Raw genomic sequence first — 26,887 nt, forward strand, 5'->3', positions numbered from 1 at the left:
AGTTAGCTAGGTTAAATGTGTGTGTGTGTGTGTGTCTGTGGGTGTGTTAGTTAGCTAGGTTAAATGTGTGTGTGTGTGTGTGTCTGTGGGTGTGTTAGTTAGCTAGGTTAAATGTTTGTGGGTGGGTGTGTTAGCTAGCAGAGGCGTGCAGACATAGACATCAGGTTGTGCTAAAGCACCACCAACTCTGCCCTTTATTAACCAAAGTGCCCTTTTGAAACTTCGTTTTTTTTATTGTTTTTTTATTGTTTTTTTTCAATATTATTATTATTAAGATTTTACTGAAGCCGTGTTGAAATGATCTTTTGAAAACCTGTGCGATTAAAAACGAGTGAAAACAGAATGCCCTGAAATCAGCTCACACCCGACCTCTCCCTTCCTCTGTCACGTTACCCGGGCAGTCGTGGCAAGGCACACTAGGGGCCCTATCGTACACCCTGAGCAAGGCATGCAGCGTGGCGCGTTGCCATCGTACACCCCGTCAACAGTCTATTTTACGCCTTGCACACCCGTCCTTAAAATAGCAATGAATTCTGGAATATATCAAGGCTGATGGGCGTGGTGGTCTGGAAATTACGTGTGTTCAGGTACATTTCTGGCGTTTTTCTATCTTGGCGGCGGGAAAACGCGTTGCGCGATTGATCCTGTGAAAGGACGTCGAAATTCAATGGTCAGTCGCGCATACCATCACTAACTTACCACAGTAAATAAAAAAACCTTACCCAGAGCCTTCAGCAATCAACTATAAAAATAACTGTAACTTAATTTCAGCAGACACAGGCATTCTGCTGTTTGAGAATTTTAACAGATGCTTATTCTCACTCAAATGCTGGAGTTTTAGAAATAAAATATAAAAACAAACATAATGGACAAATTGACTAAACATATATTTTTTTAATTCACTTCGATATTATTAACTAAAAATTGACTTTTATTATTATTTTTTTATATATCTGAAAAATAAAGCACATTGTCACCCTGGCCTCTGGGGCTATCCGTCAATTATATAAAACTTAAAACTTTTAAAATACACAGAAATATAAAGCTATACGTTAGCGTTCGTTTCTTATCACCAGGGCAAATTTATAAAAATATTAAATATATTAATTAATTAACGAAAATCTGGCCCAGTGCTCAAAAAAGACCGCAGGCGCGCGCAGAGGGTTTGGCAGTGCGCACGGCGCGGGATTACCTCTGTTCTCTTAAAAAAGTATTTTAATAAATAAGGTCGTATCAAGTGTACTAAAATGTATGGAAAAACTCACTATATTTACGGTTAATTAATCAAAAGAAATCAGGCAAAATGCGCTGCTGCCTCTCTCTCTCTCTTTCTCTCTCTCTTTCGCAGCGCGGAGCTGAATTCAGCGTGAGGTTACAAATTATATAAACTCAGTTTAGTTAAATAAATTAAAATGAGTAAGGACCTGTAAAGTTAATCAAATATTGTCAAATATAAAGGAGAGGTTAAGGTTTTGATGAGCTGTTTTAATGATTTGAAACTAACTGGAACTGGAATCTTTTCCAAAGATTTCCATGTTTTTAGTTTATTCATATAAATTTTATAATCTTTTATCATTCTTATCATTTTACTTTATTGTCACTATTATTATTTTTTTCTTCATAAGATATAAATTCTTTATTTTTATGTATCAATTTTTCTGATCTTTTAAAAATGTCCTATTTTTTTTTACGTATATATTTTAATTGTCTATAGTAAATGTCAGGTTTTATTTCTAATTTTTTTTTAAATATATTTTGAATCCCTTTTAAACTGTAAATGCTCAGCAGCATTGTAAATGAGGATCCCCCTCCAGTGTAAATTATAGTTGATTGCTTGATTAATATTCAATGTTGCAAACCCAGTTTTTACGTAAACAATAAACAGAATAAAGAATAAAATAACATTACACTTCTCTTATTTCAGCTGCTTCCCTTGTTTGACAGCGTGAAGCGCAGTCAGTTTATGCGCTCTTAAAATAGGAACGAGCAGAAGTCAGAGAGCAGCTGCCTCTTAAAGGGGATGGATACAGACACACTGATTGGTTTATTTCACGTTACGCCCAAAACTGTTACGCCCTCGCTCTGTTCCCCTGTGTTTCTCCTGTAATTTTCCGTCACGTGTTTCTAATTTGTAGCTCCGCCCCTCGTTACCTGTTTCCCCAGGTGTTCAGTGTTTCATGTTACTATAAATAGCCCTCCTCTGCCACATTGTCCTCCGTCGGTCTTTGCACCTTCCTACGTTGTCTGTCTCGTCACGTCTTAGCTTTGCCACGTATCGTATTTGCTCTTCTCCACGTTTCTAGTTCTTTGTTTAGTTTGTATTATTTGTTTATATCTCTTGTTTGTTTATATTCCTTGTTTTGTACATATTTACGCATTTATCCTTTGTATATATTCCCTAGCCCTGTTTTGTACTTATCTGTTTAGCTTAGCTCTGTGTTGGTTTTCCCTGTTTGTTTATGTACATATTTATATTCGTTATTCCCCTGTTTGTTTATTTGTTTATTAAAGTCTTGTTCTTACCCGCATTTAAATCCGCCTCCCGTCTCATCCCCGCGTTACAAAAACACACCCATGAATAATTAAGGGAATTAAAACACATTCTTTGCCCCGTATTTTCCGCTTGCCGCCAAAATGTCTGTGCACGCCACTGTTAGCTAGGTTAAATGTGTGTGTGTTAGTTAGCTAGGTTAAATGTGTGTGTGTTAGTTAGCTAGGTTAAATGTGTGTGTGTTAGTTAGTTAGGTTAAACGTGTGTGTGTGTGTGTTAGTTAACTAGGTTTAATGTGTGTGTGTGTGTGTTAGTTAGCTAGGTTAAACGTGTGTGTGTGTGTGTGTTAGTTAACTAGGTTTAATGTGTGTGTGTGTGTGTTAGTTAGCTAGGTTAAATGTGTGTGTGTGTGTGTGTGTGTTAGTTAACTAGGTTTAATGTGTGTGTGTGTGTGTTAGTTAGCTAGGTTAAACGTGTGTGTGTGTGTGTGTTAGTTAACTAGGTTTAATGTGTGTGTGTGTGTGTTAGTTAGCTAGGTTAAATGTGTGTGTGTGTGTGTGTGTGTGTGTTAGTTAACTAGGTTTAATGTGTGTGTGTGTGTGTTAGTTAGCTAGGTTAAACGTGTGTGTGTGTGTGTTAGTTAACTAGGTTTAATGTGTGTGTGTGTGTGTTAGTTAGCTAGGTTTAATGTGTGTGTGTGTGTGTTAGTTAGCTAGGTTAAATGTGTGTGTCTGTGTGTGTGTGTGTGTGTTAGTTAGCTAGGTTAAATGTGTGTGTGTGTGTGTGTGTGTGTTAGTTAGTTAGGTTAAATGTGTGTGTGTGTGTTAGTTAGCTAGGTTAAATGTGTGTGTGTGTGTGTGTGTGTGTGTGTGTGTGTGTGTGTGTTAGTTAGCTAGGTTAAATGTGTGTGTGTGTGTGTGTGTTAGTTAGCTAGGTTAAATGTGTGTGTGTGTGTGTGTGTGTGTTAGTTAGCTAGGTTAAATGTGTGTGTGTGTGTGTGTGTGTGTGTGTTAGTTAGCTAGGTTTAATGTGTGTGTGTGTGTGTTAGTTAGCTAGGTTAAATGTGTGTGTGTGTGTGTGTGTGTGTGTTAGTTAGCTAGGTTAAATGTGTGTGTGTGTGTGTGTGTGTGTGTTAGTTAGCTAGGTTAAATGTGTGTGTGTGTGTGTGTGTTAGTTAGCTAGGTTAAATGTGTGTGTGTGTGTGTGTGTGTGTGTGTGTGTGTGTGTGTGTGTGTTAGTTAGCTAGGTTAAATGTGTGTGTGTGTGTGTGTGTTAGTTAGCTAGGTTAAATGTGTGTGTGTGTGTGTGTGTTAGTTAGCTAGGTTAAATGTGTGTGTGTGTGTGTGTGTGTGTGTGTGTTAGTTAGCTAGGTTAAATGTGTGTGTCTGTGTGTGTGTGTGTTAGTTAGTTAGGTTAAATGTGTGTGTGTGTGTGTGTTAGTTAGTTAGGTTAAATGTGTGTGTGTGTGTGTGTTAGTTAGCTAGGTTAAATGTGTGTGTGTGTGTGTGTGTGTGTGTTAGTTAGCTAGGTTAAATGTGTGTGTGTGTGTGTGTGTGTGTGTTAGTTAGCTAGGTTAAATGTGTGTGTGTGTGTGTGTGTGTGTGTGTGTTAGTTAGCTAGGTTAAATGTGTGTGTGTGTGTGTGTGTGTGTGTGTTAGTTATCTAGGTTAAATGTGTGTGTGTGTGTGTGTGTGTGTGTGTGTGTTAGTTAGCTAGGTTAAATGTGTGTGTGTGTGTGTGTGTTACTTAGCTAGGTTAAATGTGTGTGTGTGTGTGTGTGTTAGTTAGCTAGGCTAAATGTGTGTGTGTGTGTGTGTCTGTGGGTGTGTTAGTTAGCTAGGTTAAATGTGTGTGTGTGTGTCTGTGGGTGTGTTAGTTAGCTAGGTTAAATGTGTGTGTGTGTCTGTTAGTTAGCTAGGTTAAATGTGTGTGTGTGTGTGTGTCTGTGGGTGTGTTAGTTAGCTAGGTTAAATGTGTGTGTGTGTGTGTGTCTGTGGGTGTGTTAGTTAGCTAGGTTAAATGTTTGTGGGTGGGTGTGTTAGCTAGCAGAGGCGTGCAGACATAGACATCAGGTTGTGCTAAAGCACCACCAACTCTGCCCTTTATTAACCAAAGTGCCCTTTTGAAACTTCGTTTTTTTTATTGTTTTTTTATTGTTTTTTTTTCAATATTATTATTATTAAGATTTTACTGAAGCCGTGTTGAAATGATCTTTTGAAAACCTGTGCGATTAAAAACGAGTGAAAACAGAATGCCCTGAAATCAGCTCACACCCGACCTCTCCCTTCCTCTGTCACGTTACCCGGGCAGTCGTGGCAAGGCACACTAGGGGCCCTATCGTACACCCTGAGCAAGGCATGCAGCGTGGCGCGTTGCCATCGTACACCCCGTCAACAGTCTATTTTACGCCTTGCACACCCGTCCTTAAAATAGCAATGAATTCTGGAATATATCAAGGCTGATGGGCGTGGTGGTCTGGAAATTACGTGTGTTCAGGTACATTTCTGGCGTTTTTCTATCTTGGCGGCGGGAAAACGCGTTGCGCGATTGATCCTGTGAAAGGACGTCGAAATTCAATGGTCAGTCGCGCATACCATCACTAACTTACCACAGTAAATAAAAAAACCTTACCCAGAGCCTTCAGCAATCAACTATAAAAATAACTGTAACTTAATTTCAGCAGACACAGGCATTCTGCTGTTTGAGAATTTTAACAGATGCTTATTCTCACTCAAATGCTGGAGTTTTAGAAATAAAATATAAAAACAAACATAATGGACAAATTGACTAAACATATATTTTTTTAATTCACTTCGATATTATTAACTAAAAATTGACTTTTATTATTATTTTTTTATATATCTGAAAAATAAAGCACATTGTCACCCTGGCCTCTGGGGCTATCCGTCAATTATATAAAACTTAAAACTTTTAAAATACACAGAAATATAAAGCTATACGTTAGCGTTCGTTTCTTATCACCAGGGCAAATTTATAAAAATATTAAATATATTAATTAATTAACGAAAATCTGGCCCAGTGCTCAAAAAAGACCGCAGGCGCGCGCAGAGGGTTTGGCAGTGCGCACGGCGCGGGATTACCTCTGTTCTCTTAAAAAAGTATTTTAATAAATAAGGTCGTATCAAGTGTACTAAAATGTATGGAAAAACTCACTATATTTACGGTTAATTAATCAAAAGAAATCAGGCAAAATGCGCTGCTGCCTCTCTCTCTCTCTTTCTCTCTCTCTTTCGCAGCGCGGAGCTGAATTCAGCGTGAGGTTACAAATTATATAAACTCAGTTTAGTTAAATAAATTAAAATGAGTAAGGACCTGTAAAGTTAATCAAATATTGTCAAATATAAAGGAGAGGTTAAGGTTTTGATGAGCTGTTTTAATGATTTGAAACTAACTGGAACTGGAATCTTTTCCAAAGATTTCCATGTTTTTAGTTTATTCATATAAATTTTATAATCTTTTATCATTCTTATCATTTTACTTTATTGTCACTATTATTATTTTTTTCTTCATAAGATATAAATTCTTTATTTTTATGTATCAATTTTTCTGATCTTTTAAAAATGTCCTATTTTTTTTTACGTATATATTTTAATTGTCTATAGTAAATGTCAGGTTTTATTTCTAATTTTTTTTTAAATATATTTTGAATCCCTTTTAAACTGTAAATGCTCAGCAGCATTGTAAATGAGGATCCCCCTCCAGTGTAAATTATAGTTGATTGCTTGATTAATATTCAATGTTGCAAACCCAGTTTTTACGTAAACAATAAACAGAATAAAGAATAAAATAACATTACACTTCTCTTATTTCAGCTGCTTCCCTTGTTTGACAGCGTGAAGCGCAGTCAGTTTATGCGCTCTTAAAATAGGAACGAGCAGAAGTCAGAGAGCAGCTGCCTCTTAAAGGGGATGGATACAGACACACTGATTGGTTTATTTCACGTTACGCCCAAAACTGTTACGCCCTCGCTCTGTTCCCCTGTGTTTCTCCTGTAATTTTCCGTCACGTGTTTCTAATTTGTAGCTCCGCCCCTCGTTACCTGTTTCCCCAGGTGTTCAGTGTTTCATGTTACTATAAATAGCCCTCCTCTGCCACATTGTCCTCCGTCGGTCTTTGCACCTTCCTACGTTGTCTGTCTCGTCACGTCTTAGCTTTGCCACGTATCGTATTTGCTCTTCTCCACGTTTCTAGTTCTTTGTTTAGTTTGTATTATTTGTTTATATCTCTTGTTTGTTTATATTCCTTGTTTTGTACATATTTACGCATTTATCCTTTGTATATATTCCCTAGCCCTGTTTTGTACTTATCTGTTTAGCTTAGCTCTGTGTTGGTTTTCCCTGTTTGTTTATGTACATATTTATATTCGTTATTCCCCTGTTTGTTTATTTGTTTATTAAAGTCTTGTTCTTACCCGCATTTAAATCCGCCTCCCGTCTCATCCCCGCGTTACAAAAACACACCCATGAATAATTAAGGGAATTAAAACACATTCTTTGCCCCGTATTTTCCGCTTGCCGCCAAAATGTCTGTGCACGCCACTGTTAGCTAGGTTAAATGTGTGTGTGTTAGTTAGCTAGGTTAAATGTGTGTGTGTTAGTTAGCTAGGTTAAATGTGTGTGTGTTAGTTAGTTAGGTTAAACGTGTGTGTGTGTGTGTGTTAGTTAACTAGGTTTAATGTGTGTGTGTGTGTGTTAGTTAGCTAGGTTAAACGTGTGTGTGTGTGTGTGTTAGTTAACTAGGTTTAATGTGTGTGTGTGTGTGTTAGTTAGCTAGGTTAAATGTGTGTGTGTGTGTGTGTGTTAGTTAACTAGGTTTAATGTGTGTGTGTGTGTGTTAGTTAGCTACCCAGATAGCCAGCGACTTTGGCCCGGACTCGTTTCTAAGTCGGCACTGCTGGTTTAGAGTCGCAAGCAGAAAAATTCTTCTGGTCCACAGCTGGCCCAGTGTCACTTTCTGACTGTTCTACATCAGTGTCACTGAGCAGTCGTTTTGGTGCTGGTGAAGGACTGACGCACCTGACCTGTTGATTATCTGAACACAGGTGTGTACTGGCTCAAATACGGCAGACGACCCTGTACCAGCACTGTTATAGTACACGCACACGCACACACAGCCTGTTATAGGACTGCTTCACACACACACACACACACACACACACACACAGCCTGTTATAGTACTGCTTCTCACACACACACGCATGCACGCGCACACACACACCCAGAGTCTAATTCTATTGGCCACATTTTTCTACATGGACTGGATAAGCTGTGTGTGTGATCACGTTTAGAGTGATCTAGGTGATATTTACCTTGGTGCCCCTGCGCATCAGCCCAGTTCAACCCGTGCGGTTTCTCGTAGCACTTGGCGTGCGGATTCCTCAAACATTAAAACTTTCGTCAACTGTCAGCTATCCTGAAACCTTTGAAGTTTGTAGGTAGGTAGCAAACCTACGTACCTAAGTATTAAGTACCTTTTTTGAAATATCATTTATTTAGATTCCATGTACTTAAATATTTTGACCGTCAAATATGAGTTATAACCCTATCTGTGTGTCGCCTCTTCAGTTAGCTAAGCTAGCTAACTTAGCAGCATATCAAGGTGATATTATCTGAGGCTAAATTATCTCAGAATGTAGCATTAAACACATTTCATGTTAATGTAAATGATAATGCAGCTATAACAGTCACTAACAGACAACCAAAAAGTATGGTTTTACTTGAAATTAAAATTGTTAACTAGTGTACAAGGCCAGAACAGAAGTACTGTTTCGGTAACGTTATTTAGGTTAGCTAAGCTAATAAATAGTTAGCTTGCTAGGATAGAAACCAGCTAGTTTGCTAGCGTTAGCTTAAATGCTTTTACAAACATACATACCGTAAAAGCATTTAGGCTTGCTAGTTAACCAATTTGGTAGTTAGCTAGCGAATTGTTCTTTATTAGCTAACCTAAATGCTTCCACAGAACTTTTGTTTAGATGTTGTACATTAGCTAGCTAGTCAGCTAGGTTAACTTAGTGGTTGTGTGTCTCTACAAGTCACTGTGTAATGTTTGTTTTAGCTAGCTTTTTAGTTAAATAAAATGGTGCTGTGTCTGTCAGTTAATACAAAAAAAATCTTTATTCAGTAATAAAGATCAGTAATATGTTCCTGCACACTCTGCTACTTTGTTAAAAATGTAAGTACTTTATTAATTTAGCTAGCACAGTTTTATATAAACACACTCACTACTACCAAATAAGCTTTAGTCAACATTTCTCTAATTTGTAAAATCACACTAGAAGTTGTTTGTGTGTGCAGTAAGTTATATTAGTATACTAGAGACAAAAGTGTTTTACTTAAAAAATGTAAAATCAAATTACATACAGTTATCTATAACTAGACACAACAGGAGAATTTAACAGCATTAAGTAAAATAGTGGAGCTTTTCAGAGCAATTATCATGTTTTATATTATATTTATATATATCCTAAATTTCCTTCGGGATAAATAAAGTATCTATCTATCTATCTATCTATTGGCAGAAAATGAAATAGGAAAATCATAGATGCCTATTATTGTCAGTAAATTAATATATGTTTTAATGTTGCTGCCCCTACTTTCGCTTCTGCTAGTGCCCAATTTTCCAAGTACTTATTTTAAGAATGTGATGCTGAATTTAAAATGGTCAACATTATGGGCAAAAAAAATGGTCACAATGGGCAAACATAACAACATTATATTTGCAAATATGACTACAATAAACATATTTAACATTAAACTATTACTGTACTTTGATTCTATTAGTTGATAGTTGTATCTATAGAAACAAGCGTACAATTAAATATGTGTAGAGAAGGTATAACTTGCTTTTAGAGCCTACTCAGGAAATATAAATAAGCAAAACTATACTGGTGTGTAATGCTCTCAGGCTAATGTTAGGTGTTGCATTGGACGCTAATGCCAACATGTTCTCCAAACGGGAGTAAGATATAAATTTACTGAGGAGGAGACATCAATGAATTATTAAATTATCTTTATTTTAATTGTCTTTATATTATTTTAATCTTTATAATCAACACATTTTCCGTATAATTAATGTAGATTTATTTATTTATTTAAGTATTACAGTATGGTGGACCAAAAATTACATATGTATAAATAAATAAATGCATACATGAATGTAGAAATAAATAAATACACGCATGAATAATTGTATAGTTAAATAAATAAAATAATACATACATTTCTTATTTATTTTTTATATATTTTTTAATTATTCATTTATATGTGCATTTATTTATTTTTTCATTTATTTATTTTAACATCTGTTTATTCATTCATTTATTTCCACATTTATTTATTGATTTATTTCCACATTTATTAATTTATTTATTTCTGTATTTCTGCATTTGTATGATAGTTAGGTAGGTGGTCCTATCCTCGCTCTAAAGCAGGATTAGTTTTTGAGCTGCAAAAGTGTTGGCTCTACTGCTCCTGTCTTGGCCTGCAGCGGCAACATTTTGAAGCTGTTGACCCTCATTTATTTTCAGCAGTTGTTACTGCAGTAGGGGTTATAGCCGTGATGTTGCTGTGCCGTCCCTTTGTTTCCTTCTCACTGATACCGGAAGTACAGGACTGTGGAGTGTGCGCCGGGACACACAGCAGCACAGCGGGGTGTGCGCCGGTACACCAGTGTGTACTGGTGTATACACCACTGTCCTGTTATGTACTGGTGTGTAAAACACTGTTCTGTAGGGTGTACTGGTGTATACACCACTGTACTGGTGTGTAAAACACTTCTTTACTGGAACCCCCATGTCTGTTTTCTTGTGAATTACTGTATAAAGACAGCCGCTGTACTTCTGTGTCCCGCAACCAATCCTGCTTTAATTGCTCTAATTACCATAGACATGCAGAAATGTGGAAATAAATAAATGAAGAAATGTGAAAATAAATAAATGAAGAAATGTAGAAATGTTGAAATAAATAAATGTAGAAATGTTGAAATAAATAAATGAATAAATGTAGAAATGGTGAAATAAATAAAATGAATAAATAAATAAATAAATGCACATTAATATATAAATAAATGTATAAATAAATAAGAAATATATTTATTAATTTATTTATTTACCTATGCAAATATTTATGTGTGTATTTATTTATTTATTTATTTATTCATTCATTTATATGTTCATTTATTTATATATTTATTTATTTATTTCAACATGTATTTATTTATTCATTTATTTATGTCTATATTTATGTATTTCTACATTAATATGTGCATTTATTAATTTATACTTATGTCATTTTTGGTCCTCCATAGTACAGATCAAACACACACAAAAACCTATACAGTATGTGTGTATGTACATTACTGTGAAAATGTTTTAGGCCGATGCAATTTTCTTAAAACCAATTATCTCAATATTAAGAGAGTTTTACGTAGCAAAGGTACCATGCATTAAAACAGATGCAAATAAAAATAAATACGGTAAAAAGTAACAAGAAGTCCACAGGTGCCAAACCTTTAACCTTAAACCTATTAAACCAATGTTATTCATAGTACAGAGTAGGGCTGTGAATCTTTGGGAATCCCACAATTCGATTCAGATTTGCAAATTGTATTCTGTTTCTGTTTTCTTTTTTTTCCTTTTTTTTTAATATGTAAAATTTATGAATTAAACATAAATTTAATATAATTCTTTGTTTTATGTCTTTCTTTGAGCATTTTTTTCTCATTAACACTAATTGAGTAAACAAAATACTTTATTTAAACCAATGGTAAGTTCCTTATTAATGTTTCCTATAATAATATATAATATATATAATATAATATAAAAATATAATAATCATATTGATGTACTGATGTACGAAGTGGTTATTTACGTAAATTTTATGTACAAATAGCTTGTAGTAGTAGGAATAACATTGTAGGTTCCTGAATCTCCTAGTTCTTACCAACAGTAAAAGACAAAGTACCTTCAGTTACAAGCAGTTTGCTTACTCTATTCAGCCCAATGTTGGGCACTGGACCGAGTCCGGTGACCGAATCTCAGCCAGCTTCAAGGAGTCAGAAACCGGAAAAGGCCCAGTCCTGGTCCTACGTTCAAAAAGACACTGGGCCGAGTCCGGTGACCGACTCCCAGCCAGCTTTGAGGAGTCAGAAACCGAATAAGGCCCAGTCCTGGTCCTACGTTCAAAAAGACACTGGGCCGAGTCCGGTGGCCGGTTCTGGGCCTGCTTTGAGGACAGTCAGAAACCAGCTAAGGCCCAATTCTGGGCCAGCACTCGTGGGCTATCTGGGTAGGTTAAACGTGTGTGTGTGTGTGTGTTAGTTAACTAGGTTTAATGTGTGTGTGTGTGTGTTAGTTAGCTAGGTTAAATGTGTGTGTGTGTGTGTGTGTGTTAGTTAACTAGGTTTAATGTGTGTGTGTGTGTGTTAGTTAGCTAGGTTAAACGTGTGTGTGTGTGTGTTAGTTAACTAGGTTTAATGTGTGTGTGTGTGTGTTAGTTAGCTAGGTTAAACGTGTGTGTGTGTGTGTTAGTTAACTAGGTTTAATGTGTGTGTGTGTGTGTTAGTTAGCTAGGTTTAATGTGTGTGTGTGTGTGTTAGTTAGCTAGGTTAAATGTGTGTGTCTGTGTGTGTGTGTGTGTGTTAGTTAGCTAGGTTAAATGTGTGTGTGTGTGTGTGTGTGTGTTAGTTAGTTAGGTTAAATGTGTGTGTGTGTGTTAGTTAGCTAGGTTAAATGTGTGTGTGTGTGTGTGTGTGTGTGTGTGTGTGTGTGTTAGTTAGCTAGGTTAAATGTGTGTGTGTGTGTGTGTGTGTGTTAGTTAGCTAGGTTAAATGTGTGTGTGTGTGTGTGTGTGTGTGTGTGTTAGTTAGCTAGGTTAAATGTGTGTGTGTGTGTGTGTGTGTGTTAGTTAGCTAGGTTTAATGTGTGTGTGTGTGTGTTAGTTAGCTAGGTTAAATGTGTGTGTGTGTGTGTGTGTGTGTGTTAGTTAGCTAGGTTAAATGTGTGTGTGTGTGTGTGTGTGTGTGTTAGTTAGCTAGGTTAAATGTGTGTGTGTGTGTGTGTTAGTTAGCTAGGTTAAATGTGTGTGTGTGTGTGTTAGTTAGCTAGGTTTAATGTGTGTGTGTGTGTGTGTGTTAGTTAGCTAGGTTAAATGTGTGTGTCTGTGTGTGTGTGTGTTAGTTAGTTAGGTTAAATGTGTGTGTGTGTGTGTTAGTTAGTTAGGTTAAATGTGTGTGTGTGTGTGTGTTAGTTAGTTAGGTTAAATGTGTGTGTGTGTGTGTGTGTGTGTGTGTGTGTGTTAGTTAGCTAGGTTAAATGTGTGTGTGTGTGTGTGTGTTAGTTAGCTAGGTTAAATGTGTGTGTGTGTGTGTGTGTGTGTGTGTGTGTGTGTTAGTTAGCTAGGTTAAATGTGTGTGTGTGTGTGTGTGTGTGTGTGTGTTAGTTAGCTAGGTTAAATGTGTGTGTGTGTGTGTGTGTTAGTTAGCTAGGTTAAATGTGTGTGTGTGTGTGTGTGTGTGTGTTAGTTAGCTAGGTTAAATGTGTGTGTGTGTGTGTGTGTGTGTTAGTTAGCTAGGTTAAATGTGTGTGTGTGTGTGTGTGTTAGTTAGCTAGGTTAAATGTGTGTGTGTGTGTGTGTGTGTGTGTGTTAGTTAGCTAGGTTAAATGTGTGTGTGTGTGTGTGTGTGTGTCTGTGGGTGTGTTAGTTAGCTAGGTTAAATGTGTGTGGGTGTGTTAGTTAGCTAGGTTAAATGTGTGTGTGTGTGTCTGTGGGTGTGTTAGTTAGCTAGGTTAAATGTGTGTGGGTGTGTGTGTCTGTGGGTGTGTTAGTTAGCTAGGTTAAATGTGTGTGTGTGTGTCTGTGGGTGTGTTAGTTAGCTAGGTTAAATGTGTGTGTGTGTCTGTTAGTTAGCTAGGTTAAATGTGTGTGTGTGTGTGTGTCTGTGGGTGTGTTAGTTAGCTAGGTTAAATGTGTGTGTGTGTGTGTGTGTCTGTGGGTGTGTTAGTTAGCTAGGTTAAATGTGTGTGTGTGTGTGTGTCTGTGGGTGTGTTAGTTAGCTAGGTTAAATGTGTGTGTGTGTGTGTGTCTGTGGGTGTGTTAGTTAGCTAGGTTAAATGTTTGTGGGTGGGTGTGTTAGCTAGCAGAGGCGTGCAGACATAGACATCAGGTTGTGCTAAAGCACCACCAACTCTGCCCTTTATTAACCAAAGTGCCCTTTTGAAACTTCGTTTTTTTTATTGTTTTTTTATTGTTTTTTTTTCAATATTATTATTATTAAGATTTTACTGAAGCCGTGTTGAAATGATCTTTTGAAAACCTGTGCGATTAAAAACGAGTGAAAACAGAATGCCCTGAAATCAGCTCACACCCGACCTCTCCCTTCCTCTGTCACGTTACCCGGGCAGTCGTGGCAAGGCACACTAGGGGCCCTATCGTACACCCTGAGCAAGGCATGCAGCGTGGCGCGTTGCCATCGTACACCCCGTCAACAGTCTATTTTACGCCTTGCACACCCGTCCTTAAAATAGCAATGAATTCTGGAATATATCAAGGCTGATGGGCGTGGTGGTCTGGAAATTACGTGTGTTCAGGTACATTTCTGGCGTTTTTCTATCTTGGCGGCGGGAAAACGCGTTGCGCGATTGATCCTGTGAAAGGACGTCGAAATTCAATGGTCAGTCGCGCATACCATCACTAACTTACCACAGTAAATAAAAAAACCTTACCCAGAGCCTTCAGCAATCAACTATAAAAATAACTGTAACTTAATTTCAGCAGACACAGGCATTCTGCTGTTTGAGAATTTTAACAGATGCTTATTCTCACTCAAATGCTGGAGTTTTAGAAATAAAATATAAAAACAAACATAATGGACAAATTGACTAAACATATATTTTTTTAATTCACTTCGATATTATTAACTAAAAATTGACTTTTATTATTATTTTTTTATATATCTGAAAAATAAAGCACATTGTCACCCTGGCCTCTGGGGCTATCCGTCAATTATATAAAACTTAAAACTTTTAAAATACACAGAAATATAAAGCTATACGTTAGCGTTCGTTTCTTATCACCAGGGCAAATTTATAAAAATATTAAATATATTAATTAATTAACGAAAATCTGGCCCAGTGCTCAAAAAAGACCGCAGGCGCGCGCAGAGGGTTTGGCAGTGCGCACGGCGCGGGATTACCTCTGTTCTCTTAAAAAAGTATTTTAATAAATAAGGTCGTATCAAGTGTACTAAAATGTATGGAAAAACTCACTATATTTACGGTTAATTAATCAAAAGAAATCAGGCAAAATGCGCTGCTGCCTCTCTCTCTCTCTTTCTCTCTCTCTTTCGCAGCGCGGAGCTGAATTCAGCGTGAGGTTACAAATTATATAAACTCAGTTTAGTTAAATAAATTAAAATGAGTAAGGACCTGTAAAGTTAATCAAATATTGTCAAATATAAAGGAGAGGTTAAGGTTTTGATGAGCTGTTTTAATGATTTGAAACTAACTGGAACTGGAATCTTTTCCAAAGATTTCCATGTTTTTAGTTTATTCATATAAATTTTATAATCTTTTATCATTCTTATCATTTTACTTTATTGTCACTATTATTATTTTTTTCTTCATAAGATATAAATTCTTTATTTTTATGTATCAATTTTTCTGATCTTTTAAAAATGTCCTATTTTTTTTTACGTATATATTTTAATTGTCTATAGTAAATGTCAGGTTTTATTTCTAATTTTTTTTTAAATATATTTTGAATCCCTTTTAAACTGTAAATGCTCAGCAGCATTGTAAATGAGGATCCCCCTCCAGTGTAAATTATAGTTGATTGCTTGATTAATATTCAATGTTGCAAACCCAGTTTTTACGTAAACAATAAACAGAATAAAGAATAAAATAACATTACACTTCTCTTATTTCAGCTGCTTCCCTTGTTTGACAGCGTGAAGCGCAGTCAGTTTATGCGCTCTTAAAATAGGAACGAGCAGAAGTCAGAGAGCAGCTGCCTCTTAAAGGGGATGGATACAGACACACTGATTGGTTTATTTCACGTTACGCCCAAAACTGTTACGCCCTCGCTCTGTTCCCCTGTGTTTCTCCTGTAATTTTCCGTCACGTGTTTCTAATTTGTAGCTCCGCCCCTCGTTACCTGTTTCCCCAGGTGTTCAGTGTTTCATGTTACTATAAATAGCCCTCCTCTGCCACATTGTCCTCCGTCGGTCTTTGCACCTTCCTACGTTGTCTGTCTCGTCACGTCTTAGCTTTGCCACGTATCGTATTTGCTCTTCTCCACGTTTCTAGTTCTTTGTTTAGTTTGTATTATTTGTTTATATCTCTTGTTTGTTTATATTCCTTGTTTTGTACATATTTACGCATTTATCCTTTGTATATATTCCCTAGCCCTGTTTTGTACTTATCTGTTTAGCTTAGCTCTGTGTTGGTTTTCCCTGTTTGTTTATGTACATATTTATATTCGTTATTCCCCTGTTTGTTTATTTGTTTATTAAAGTCTTGTTCTTACCCGCATTTAAATCCGCCTCCCGTCTCATCCCCGCGTTACAAAAACACACCCATGAATAATTAAGGGAATTAAAACACATTCTTTGCCCCGTATTTTCCGCTTGCCGCCAAAATGTCTGTGCACGCCACTGTTAGCTAGGTTAAATGTGTGTGTGTTAGTTAGCTAGGTTAAATGTGTGTGTGTTAGTTAGCTAGGTTAAATGTGTGTGTGTTAGTTAGCTAGGTTAAATGTGGGTGTGTATTAATTAGCTAGATGAAATGTGTGTGTGTTTAAATAAATAGCTAGCTAAGTTCACAACAAGATGTACTGACTACGTTGACTGGTTGTTAATGAGCTGTTTATTAATTAATTGATTATTAATGAGCTGAATCATAAGAGCGAGACAGGGGAGAGAGAGACAGGGGAGAGAGGCGCAGGGGAGAGAGAGAGACAGGGGGAAACAGAGACAGGAAAGAGAGAGACAGGGGAGAGAGAGAGACAGGGGGAAACAGAGACAGGAGAGAGAGACAGGGGAGAGAGAGAGACAGGGGAGAGAGAGACAGGGGGAAACAGAGACAGGAGAGAGAGAGACAGGGGAGAGAGGTTGACGTTGGAAACTTAAGTGCTCTCACTTTTCCAGGGATGTAGTATTTTGATATAGACGATGGAGCTCAATAATAAACGATAGACGTTTTTCTATCATCAAACAAAGTATATAATCATACTACTCACCCCTAATCGCAACTATAATAAACTGATATAATTGGTTATTAAAGCTAAAGGTCTGTCTGTATTTAGACTGCCTTTAATAATGAGCTTTAAAGAGTAAGATATTCTCACAGGACTGAGAAGTGGAGCCTGTGAACTTCATTCTGTGTTTAAAAGTTAAACTGGTCTGACTGGAGAAACATTCCCAGTAACAGTAAATTACCATAAACCACTCTGTTACACACATGTCTGTTTTCACTCCTGCACTGTTTCAACAATCGGCTGCCCTTAAACACCACTACGACTCCTCTTTCCTTTAAACCCGGGAGTTCTCAGATACAAGCTATGGTAAATTACCAGCACCACCTCACCACTAACTCACTTGTAACTCCCCTATAAACACAAAGCTAGATTCATTAGTGAATTCTGAATAGTGTTATATTAGTCTAATAAATTCAGTATTTACTTCATTAGCACTCATTCCTATATGCAGCACAAACACCTAAAATAACATCACTCACTCTAGTTTCTCCAGTTTAAACTGAGGATCCTTCAGTAGATCAGAGAGCAGCTTCACTCCTGAATCTCCTGGATTATTGTGGTTCAGATTCAGCTCTCTCAGGTGTGAGGGGTTTGATTTCAGAGCTGAAGCTAAAGCAGCACAGCCTTCTTCTGTAATCCTGCAGTTCATCAGCCTGCAGAGAGTAGGAGTGAAAAGTACAACAGATGAGTTACACTAAAAACAGATCAATAAAACAAACATACGATCTGGATTAAGTAGTAAAACAGTGATACAATGACCCAAATCAATATTTATCAATATTAATGTAATCCCCTGTGTGTGTGTGTGTGTGTGTGTATGTGTGTGTGGTCCACAAATGCAGGACAACAGCAACAGGTAACATTTTAAACACCTTTACCTGACACTGTACAATATATATATATATATATATATATATATATATATATATATATATATATATATATATATATATATATATATAAAATAAAACAACAGCTAGAATACTCCATCAGAAAATTTCTCTCAAAACTCCAGCACTGCTCTCCTCACTGCATTAAGAACTGCAATACTATGCAGCTTTGCCATCAGCTGCCAGTGCTTAAAGGGAGCAAAATTGTCTCTGCTCCCTCTGGGGTGGGTAGATGGCGCTCTCTCCCCATCACATTTAAGGTGGCACTGGGCGGCACGAGGCGTCTGTGAGCGGATGAATCGGAACCTAGCCGCTGTGCTCTCCTCCGAGCGCGCTGGCTGCTCAGGCCATGATTCATCCGCAGCAGCTCGAAAAAAGGGGTGATTGACTTCTTATGTGTCGGAGGAGGAGTGTGCTCGTCCGCATCCTCCGAAGGTCATGGGCGTCACCGGTGATGGGGACGCACAAAGGGGTGGGACAGTTGGATATCCAAAATTGGGAGAAAATGGGGAAAAAATCAGAAATAAAAAATAAAAAAAAAAAGAACTGCAATACTGATTGTGAAACACATTGTAATTTATTGGGTTTTGTTTTAAAAAAATAAATAAATAAGGAGGAAAAAAACAGGGTGTTTATAAAGTCATTTCTCACTTTACATAAACGAGAGAGAAAAAAGTAAATACCTGCTGTATTTGGTGAAAATAGGTCTAAACTATTTTATGTCTAAATAATAGTTAAAATAGTGAGAAATGGATCAGTTGATCTACTGCACTATTTTATGTCTAAATAATAGTTAAAATAGTGAGACATGGATCAGTTGATCTACACATCTAATGTCCACCATATTCACTGAGGTAACTGCAGCTGAGCCCCCTCATCAACCAGCTCAAAATAATTATGATTTTTATAACTAATAGTAAAATAGGGCTGTAGTATTTTGATATAGACAAAGGAGCTCAATAATAAACGATATACGTTTTTCTAACATCAAACAAAGTATATAATTGTATCACTCAGCCCTAATCAGAACTATAATAAACTATAAAAACTATATAATTGGTTATTAAAGCTAAAGGTCTGTCGGTATTTAGACTGCCTTTAATAATGAGCTTTAGAGAGATATTCTCACTGGACTGAGGAGTGACGCCTGTGAACTTCATCCTGTGTTTAAAAGTTAAACTGGTCTGACTGGAGCTGATACAACATTCTCAGCAACAGCAAATGACCATAAACCACTCTGTTACACACAGGTCTAATTGAACAATTGGCTGCCCTTAAACACCACTAAAACTCCTCCTTCCTTTAAACCTGGGAGTTCCTGATCACGCTGTGATACAGACCACCTGACTCTCAGATACAAGCTATGGTGAATTACCAGCACCGCCTCACCACTAACTCACTAATAACTCCCCTATACTGCTATTATTAGATCAAACACAAAGCTAGATTTATTAGTGAATTCTGAATAGTGTTATATTAGTCTAATAAATTCAGTATTTACTTCATTAGCACTCATTCCTATAAGCAGCACAAACACCTAAAATAACATCACTCACTCTAGTTTCTCCAGTTTAAACTGAGGATCCTTCAGTAGATCAGAGAGCAGCTTCACTCCTGAATCTCCTGGATTATTGTGGTTCAGATGCAGTTCTCTCAGGTGGGAGGGGTTTAATTTCAGAGCTGAAACCAGAGCATCACAGTCTTCTCCTGTAATCCTGCAGCCCATCAGTCTGCAGAGAGAAAGAGTGAAAAGTACAAAAGAAGAGTTACGCAGTTAAATTCACGTGCTAGGAGTGCAAAAACTCACCTTATCAATAAAACAAACATAAGATCTGGATTAAGCAGTGAAACAGTGATACAATACCCCAAATCAATACATATTAATACTAATGTAATGTCCTGTGTGTGTGTCAGTAACTCACTGTAGTTTCTCCAGTTTAAAGTGGGGATCCTTCAGTAGATCAGAGAGCAGCTTCTTTCCTGACTCTCCTGGATTACTGTAGTTCAGATTCAGTTCTCTCAGGTGTGAGGGGTTTAATTTCAGAGCTGAAACCAGAGCAGCACAGCCTTCCCCTGTAATACTCCAACCCATCAGCCTGCAGAGAGAAGGAGTGAAAAGTACAACAGACAAGTTATACAGTTAAATTCACACACTAGAAGTGTAAAAACTCACCTAATCAATAAAACACAGGAAAGATCAGGATTAAGCAGTAAAACAGTGACACAATTACCCAAATCAATACATATCAATACTAATTTGATCCCTATGTGTATGTGTTGTTACACTTGCCTAACTCACAGCAGTGCAACATTAAAGGGAGACCACACATGATATAAATCAAGCAAAAGCTATCATTTATTTTTTATAAAAAAACAGACCAAACGAGGTGCAAAAAGACAGGGAGAGGGCGGGGACACTGAAGGCAGAGCTTTTATCACCTCCAGATAATCCTCACTCCAAATCAGCCACACCTGGTTCCAGCTCCACCCTACTAAGGAAACAACAAAAACACGAACTGGAATCGGAAACAAAACAAAACATGGACTGGAACCCAGCAGGGCTGTAACAATGTGTGTGTGCACACTTGTACAGGGCTTGTGTGAAGTGTCTATGGAGTAGTGTAAGAGTGCTTGCTGCTTTCTGCTTGCAACTTTCTGCTTTCAGCTACCGCCGCTGGCTAGCCCCCTCGCAGGGGGTAAAAAGAGGAGCCGAGTGCTTAAGTCTCTTCTGCCAGTACACAGCCTCTCCACCGCTAAGACTCCTACAGTGCCTCCTTGCGGCCACACACGGAAACTGGGTCCCCTGCGGTCCCAGGCTAAACTGAAGGGGATCTCGGAGCAGCAGTGGGCCCCAGAGATGTGGTGTGCAGGCCCACCACAATGGTGGACACGCCCTGGCACTAATCAACCACTGCCCCAGCTATGGGCAAATAGCTCCGCTGCCTTGTGGGTAGCCTTTTAGGGAACTGTTCGTCTTGGGCCCACCCATGCCACCAGGCCTACCTCATCATGGTGAAGATGATGCAAATGGGGATAGCGCACCCCTGTAACACTTAAACCCTTGGTATCCACCTCTAACCAGGGTGATATTACCAATCTACATCAGGTTGAAGTCTGGCAGTGATGGGGTAACTGGCAACAGGGGCAGGTTTGAATTGGCTGGGAGCTCCTTGTCAGAGCCCTACATGTCAGTGGCACAGAGTATTGGTCGCTAACAGCTGGGGCTGAGTGGCAGCTGTTCTCGACAGACCCCTGTGTGACTGAGCAGCTGGGACTGCACTGCTCATCTCAGGCAGATGAGAGGCCTAGATAAGGTGGCCCAAAAAAATGCCCACTCATTTCTATACCTGTACAGGCTACCACACCTGTTGGGTTATTCCACATCTACGGTCGAAAGAGGAAAAATAAATCCTTTAACCTTAAACTGGCAACATCAAATATAAGAACCCTCCTGGACTCTTATGGTAGGTCTGAAAGACCCCATAGAAGAACAGCCCTGATTGCGGCGGTGTTGAATCGCTATAGCATCAACATTGCTTCTCTGAGTGAAACCAGCCCATGCCCTCCTCTACTTGAAAGACAACATCTGCATGGTGTGGGGTTGGCCATCAAGAACACATTACTGCCAAGACTCACTGAAACACCTGTGGGCATTCATGAAAGACTGATGACCCTCTGTATCCCCCTGGTAAAAAAAAACACTTTGCTACACTTCTTAGTTTGTATGCCCCAACTCTGCCATCCAACACTGAGACTAAGGACTCCTTCTACCAATCATTGGATGAGGCTCTCCATCAGATCCCCAGGACCGATAAAATCCTACTCCTTGGGGACTTTAATTCTTATTCAAACTTATGGGAGATGAAAAGGAGTACTTGGCAGGCCTGGGATTGGTCAGACTAACTCAAATGACATGAGGCTAATTACTGCTCTGAACATGACCTGACAATAACCAACACAATTTTCCAGCAAAAGACCAAGAACAAAACATCATGGATGCACCCACGCTCCAAACACTGGCACTTACTTGACTATGTCATCAGAAGACATCAGGGGTGTTCACATAATTTGTGCCATGAGAGGTGCAGAATGCTGGACAGACCACCGTCTAATCATGACCAAGGTCATCATGAGAGTGCGTCCCCCATGTGGAAATGCAGGTCCAGTGGAAGGTGCTTAAACTGTGCCCTCTCAAGGACATCACTTCAAGAAACGAGTTCCATTGCTCCCTGGCTGATACACTAAGGGAGCTAGAACCTTTTTTCAACAGTGAAAATGACACAGAACAACAGTGAACCTCTATTTGCACAGCCCTCTATAAAGCAGCAGTCCAAACGATTGGCTATAAGAGCAAGAATCTTCAAGGCGGGTTTGTTGATGACTCTGACTTCATCAATATCTTATTAAGCATTAAGCATAAAGCATAAAAGCATAAAGCACTGCTAGACAGCAGTGGCAGAAGGCTAGACGGGAAGTGCAGACGACCCTGCACACTATACAAAACAAGTGGTGGACAGAGAAGGCCCATGAAATTCAGTAAATTTGCTGATGAAATGACATGCATAATTTCTATAATGCAGTAAAATCAATCTCCGGCCCAACAAGTCACTGCATCACCCTCGGAGAACTGCAGATGGGCTCAGAATCCTGAAAGACCAGAACAGCATTGTGGACCTAAGGTGGGCCTAACACTTAACACCCTTCTAAATCAAGAGTCAGTGGCAGATTACACAATCCTACATGAATTGCCCAAATTTCCACCTAACAATAACCTCAATCAACCCCCAACCTTTCTGGAAGTCCAGTCGGCTGTCCGCTCTCTGAAAAACAACAAGTCTCCTGGATCTGACAATATCCCAGCAGAACTGATAAAGCAGGGAGGATACCTAAGTACAAGAACATTGCATAGATACATCACCAAGGTTTGGGAAAATGAAGACACCCCACAACACTGGAGAGATGCCCACATTGTGCAGGGAACAACATAAAGACCTGTTTATGGCTTTTGTTGTCCTCTCCAAAGCCTTTGAAACTGTACATAGAGAGCTATTGTGGTGCGTCCTTCCCCGGACTGGATGCCCCACCAAGTTTGTAAACATCCTGTGATAGTTCCATGATGGAAGGAGTGCTAGGGTGACCATAGGAGAGCAAGTGTCCCTGTAAGGCAGGGGTGTGTACTGGCACCAGTACTATTTAACATCTTCCTCTTATGTGTCACCCAGCTCCTCCACAAGGAGATCGAAGACAGCAGTGGGGTGACAGTGGCATACAGGTTAGATGGCAACCTCTTTAACATCAGGAGAATACAAGCAACCACCAATCTGCACAGAGTGAGAATACTGAAGCTACATTATACAGATGACTTTGCTTTTGTGTCCAACACTCAACAAGACCTTCAGTCTGTCCACAATGCAGCAGTTAAGGCATACAGCAGGATGGGGCTGACTATTAACACCACTAAAACAGAGGTAGTCTGCCAATGGAGTGAGAAAATTCCACCCACATAACCCACCTTTACTGTTGCAGATGAACCATTGTCGATTGTTCCATCCTTCAGATACCCTGGGAGTATTCTGTCTGATGACAAAACCATTGAAAGAGAAGTCCAGAACAGAGTTAGCCAAGCATCAACTGCCTTTGGGAGACTTAGGCGCCGGGTCTTCCTGAATAAAAACCTTCACCTGAGCTCAAAAATCTGTGTCTACAAAGCATAACCACCCTCCTCTATAGCTGTGAAGCCTGGGTGACTTACAGCCACCACATCAAAACCTTGGAAAACTTTCACATCCACTGTCTCCAGCAAATCCTGGGAGTTACTTGGCGTGATCGAGTGCTGCACACTGAGAAGAACAGGCTGCAGTAGCATTGACACCACATCACTCAGCACCAACAGTGGTTGGGGGCATGTTATATGTTATAAGGATGCCCCACAATCGACTGCCCTGCAGGGTGTTGTGTAGTCAAGCCCACCAAGGTAAGCGTCTTGCTGGAGGCCAGAAGAAGCGCTTTAAAGACCAGCTGAAAATGGCTCATAAAAGGTGTAAAATCAAAAAAAGACTACAAAGAGTGCTCAGGAGAGACATACCCATGGTTGCCAGCCAAACATACACATACCATACACATGTCCCACTTGAAATAGAATCTTTGGATCCAGGATTGGCCTGTTCAGCCATCAGAAAACTCACAGTTAGAAGACAGAGATGGATGTCATCATCAGATTCGATGGACAACCACAAGCAAGCAACCGTGTGTGTGTGTGTGTGTGTGTGTGTGTGAATATTTGTAAGTAAATAAGTAAAATTTATTCATACAGCACTTCTCCCAGACAGCCATCACAAAATGCTTTACAGAGAGTAATAAACAACAAAACAAACATTGAACATAAAAACACATAAAAAAAAACCCTCAAACAGTACACCTTAATATATTCACCAAAAGCCTGTTTAAACAGATAAGTCTTCAATTGTTTTTTTTAAAGACTCCACTGACCAAACAACTCTCAAAGAATATGGTAGAGTATTCCAGAGTTTGGGAGCAACAACCTCAAATGCTGGATCAACCCGTGTCTTTAAACGGGAGCGCGGAACAGACAACAGGTTTAAATTATTGGCCCTAAGGGATCGTGATGAAACATGCGTGTAGCGCTCTGTAAGTAAGGGTAAGAATTTTGATCTGTATCCGTTACTCAACTGGAAGCCAATGCAATGTTGAAAGTAACGAAGTAATACGAGAGAGTTTATTAGATCTAGTAAGCAGTCTAGCTGCAGCATCCTGAATTGTCTGGATGCGATTTCGAGCAGACACACTAAGAGGTGTAAAAAGAGCATTATAGTAATAGAATCAATAAGCATCTCTAGTTCTGCATTCAAATCTATTGATCTCAATTTACTGATATTTCTTAGATGGAAGAAGCATGATCTTGCCACCTGTTTAACATGTGAGTCAAACATGTGAGCCCTGTGAAACACCACATGACAGTGGAGCAGAGTCAGAGGCATAGTTTCCCATTGACCCCGCGAAACTTCTCCCAGTTAAATATTAAAACAGTACCCGATAGCCCCACCCAATCTTGTAATTCGTTATTTAAAATGTGATGATCGACAGTATCAAACGCCGAACCAAGATCAACCAGTACCAGTACTGCACAGTCACCTACAACAGCAGATAATTTGAGACCCTCAGTAGGGCTGTCTCTGTGGAATGTCGCTTACAAAACCAGACTGAAACTTATCATATATTTTGTACTTCTCCATAAAAGTAGTAAGTTGATTTGCCACCACTTTCTATAGAATCTTCGACATATAAGGGAGTTTAGATATTGGTCTGTAATTTTTAAGCTCAGCTGGATCCAGGTTTTTTTTTTTCATTAATGGCTGAACAGAAATGTGCTTTAAATAAGAAGGAACCCAACCTGATAATGCTGAATTTATAAGAGTTAATACTGTCAGACCTATATCCAGCAATACTTGTAAAAATACTGAGGATGGTATGACATCTAAAGAGCTCGTAGAAAGTTTAAATTTCTTAACCACATCCATCCAGTCTTCCAGAGTTATGGTTTCAAATGAATCCATAATTGCAGAGACTTTTCGGGGACCAAAATTAAATTAGTGGTACACAGGTTGAATGCTAGATCTGATTTCCATCACCTTATCATTAAAAAAAGGATAGAAATTTATTACAATCCTGAACCCAGAAGCAAGGCATAGTTGTAACTGAAGGGGCAACTATATAATTTATGGTCTCAAATTAAATCTTGGGATTTCTTTTAGACAAAAAAATGAATTCTTAAAAATAAGAGAACACAGCTTCCTTCACTAAAACATTAAAAGAAGAATGAAGATCTTTGAGGTAGAGGCGGTGCACTTCCAACCCAGTAGCTTTCCATTATCTCTCAGCTCTGCGACACTTCAGCCTGAATGAACGAATTTCCTGTGTATCCAAGGAGCAGTGTTATGGATATCTTTTGATCTAGTCTTTAAAGGGGCCACTTTCTCCATTATCACAGAGCAGTGTTCATTAAAAGACATTGAGAGCATCCTAAGCAGCTGCATCACTGCCTGGTTTGGGACCTGCACCGTCTCTGACCGCAAGATCCTCCAGCGTATTGTGAGGACAGCTGAGAGGATCATCGGCGTCTCTCTCCCCTCCATCATGGACATTTACACCACCCGCAGCATCCGCAAAGCAACCAGCATTGTGAATGACCCCACTCATCCCTCACACGAACTGTTCTCCCTCCTGCCTTCGGGAAGAAGGTACCGCAGCATCCGGTCCAGCACCACCAGATTCTGCAACAGCTTCTACCCCCAAGCCATCAGACTCCTTAACTGCAGAGACTTAACTGATGGTTTTTCTGTACATGCACACACACTCTTACCCCACTTACCCCAGAAAATGGAAAGCACTAAAAACCCTACTACCTCACTGGACTCTATTGCACACTGTGTAATAGAGTAATTACTACCTCACCTGGTCTTTTTTGCACACTGCAAAATTTGCACACTGTCTTGTTATTTATTTATTATTCTTTGTCTGTATTGTGTTGTATTGTCTGTCTGCACTTTTGTACTGTTGCACTATTGTTCTGTCTACACTGTGTTTATGTGCACCATGGTCCTTGGAGGAACGTTGTTTCGTTTCACTGTGTACTCTGTATATAGCTGAAATGACAATAAAAACCACTTTGACTTTGACTTTGAATTAAAACTTAGTATCATCAGAATCTATATTAAAGTCATAATATGCTGAAAATTGGTGCACTGATTTCTGTGTTATCAACCCAGAACAAAATGTTCTTTTTGGACAGAGAGGGTCTGCATCTGCATTACCAGAGAGATTGAAAAAGATAGCTCTATGATCACTGATTTGAAGATCTTCACAGCAAATTGGATTGATATCTAGTTCTGAAGAAAACACAAGATCCAGTGTAAGACCAGTGAGAGATTTCGTCAACAACAAATTGTACTTTTATTAAGTTTTCAACATTGAGAGATTATGTGAATAGCAAATAGTGCTTACCTTAGGTTCTCAACTGTCTCACTCCCTAACCCCCTTATTCCTCTTTACACTGATAACATTGCTGGAGGTAGTTGATGGTCATCTGTCTCTGCAGATAGTCAACATTGCCTCCTTTGTTTAAAAGTCATTCATATGATAATTTGAAATCCCAACCAAGGTGACGACCATCTGATAACCATCAACCCCCAATGATGATACCCCCCACATACTCC

At 38.8% G+C, this 26,887-nt stretch overlaps 1 protein-coding gene across 1 annotated transcript in view; it reads right to left on the reverse strand.

Moving 5' to 3' along the window:
• LOC111188504 (ribonuclease inhibitor-like) overlaps positions 1-26,887 on the reverse strand; it is a 49,061-nt gene that overhangs the window by 9,188 nt on the left and 12,986 nt on the right. Inside the window, exons 8-10 of the mRNA XM_049473005.1 lie at positions 19,577-19,750; positions 19,211-19,384; positions 17,244-17,417 (exon numbers count right to left, since the gene is read on the reverse strand). Of these exons, the coding sequence (XP_049328962.1) occupies positions 17,244-17,417; positions 19,211-19,384; positions 19,577-19,750 (522 nt within the window). The remainder of the gene's footprint in view (positions 1-17,243; positions 17,418-19,210; positions 19,385-19,576; positions 19,751-26,887) is intronic.

Source organism: Astyanax mexicanus, unplaced genomic scaffold, assembly GCF_023375975.1.
Source record: "Astyanax mexicanus isolate ESR-SI-001 unplaced genomic scaffold, AstMex3_surface scaffold_32, whole genome shotgun sequence".
Classification (NCBI taxonomy): domain Eukaryota; kingdom Metazoa; phylum Chordata; class Actinopteri; order Characiformes; family Acestrorhamphidae; genus Astyanax; species Astyanax mexicanus.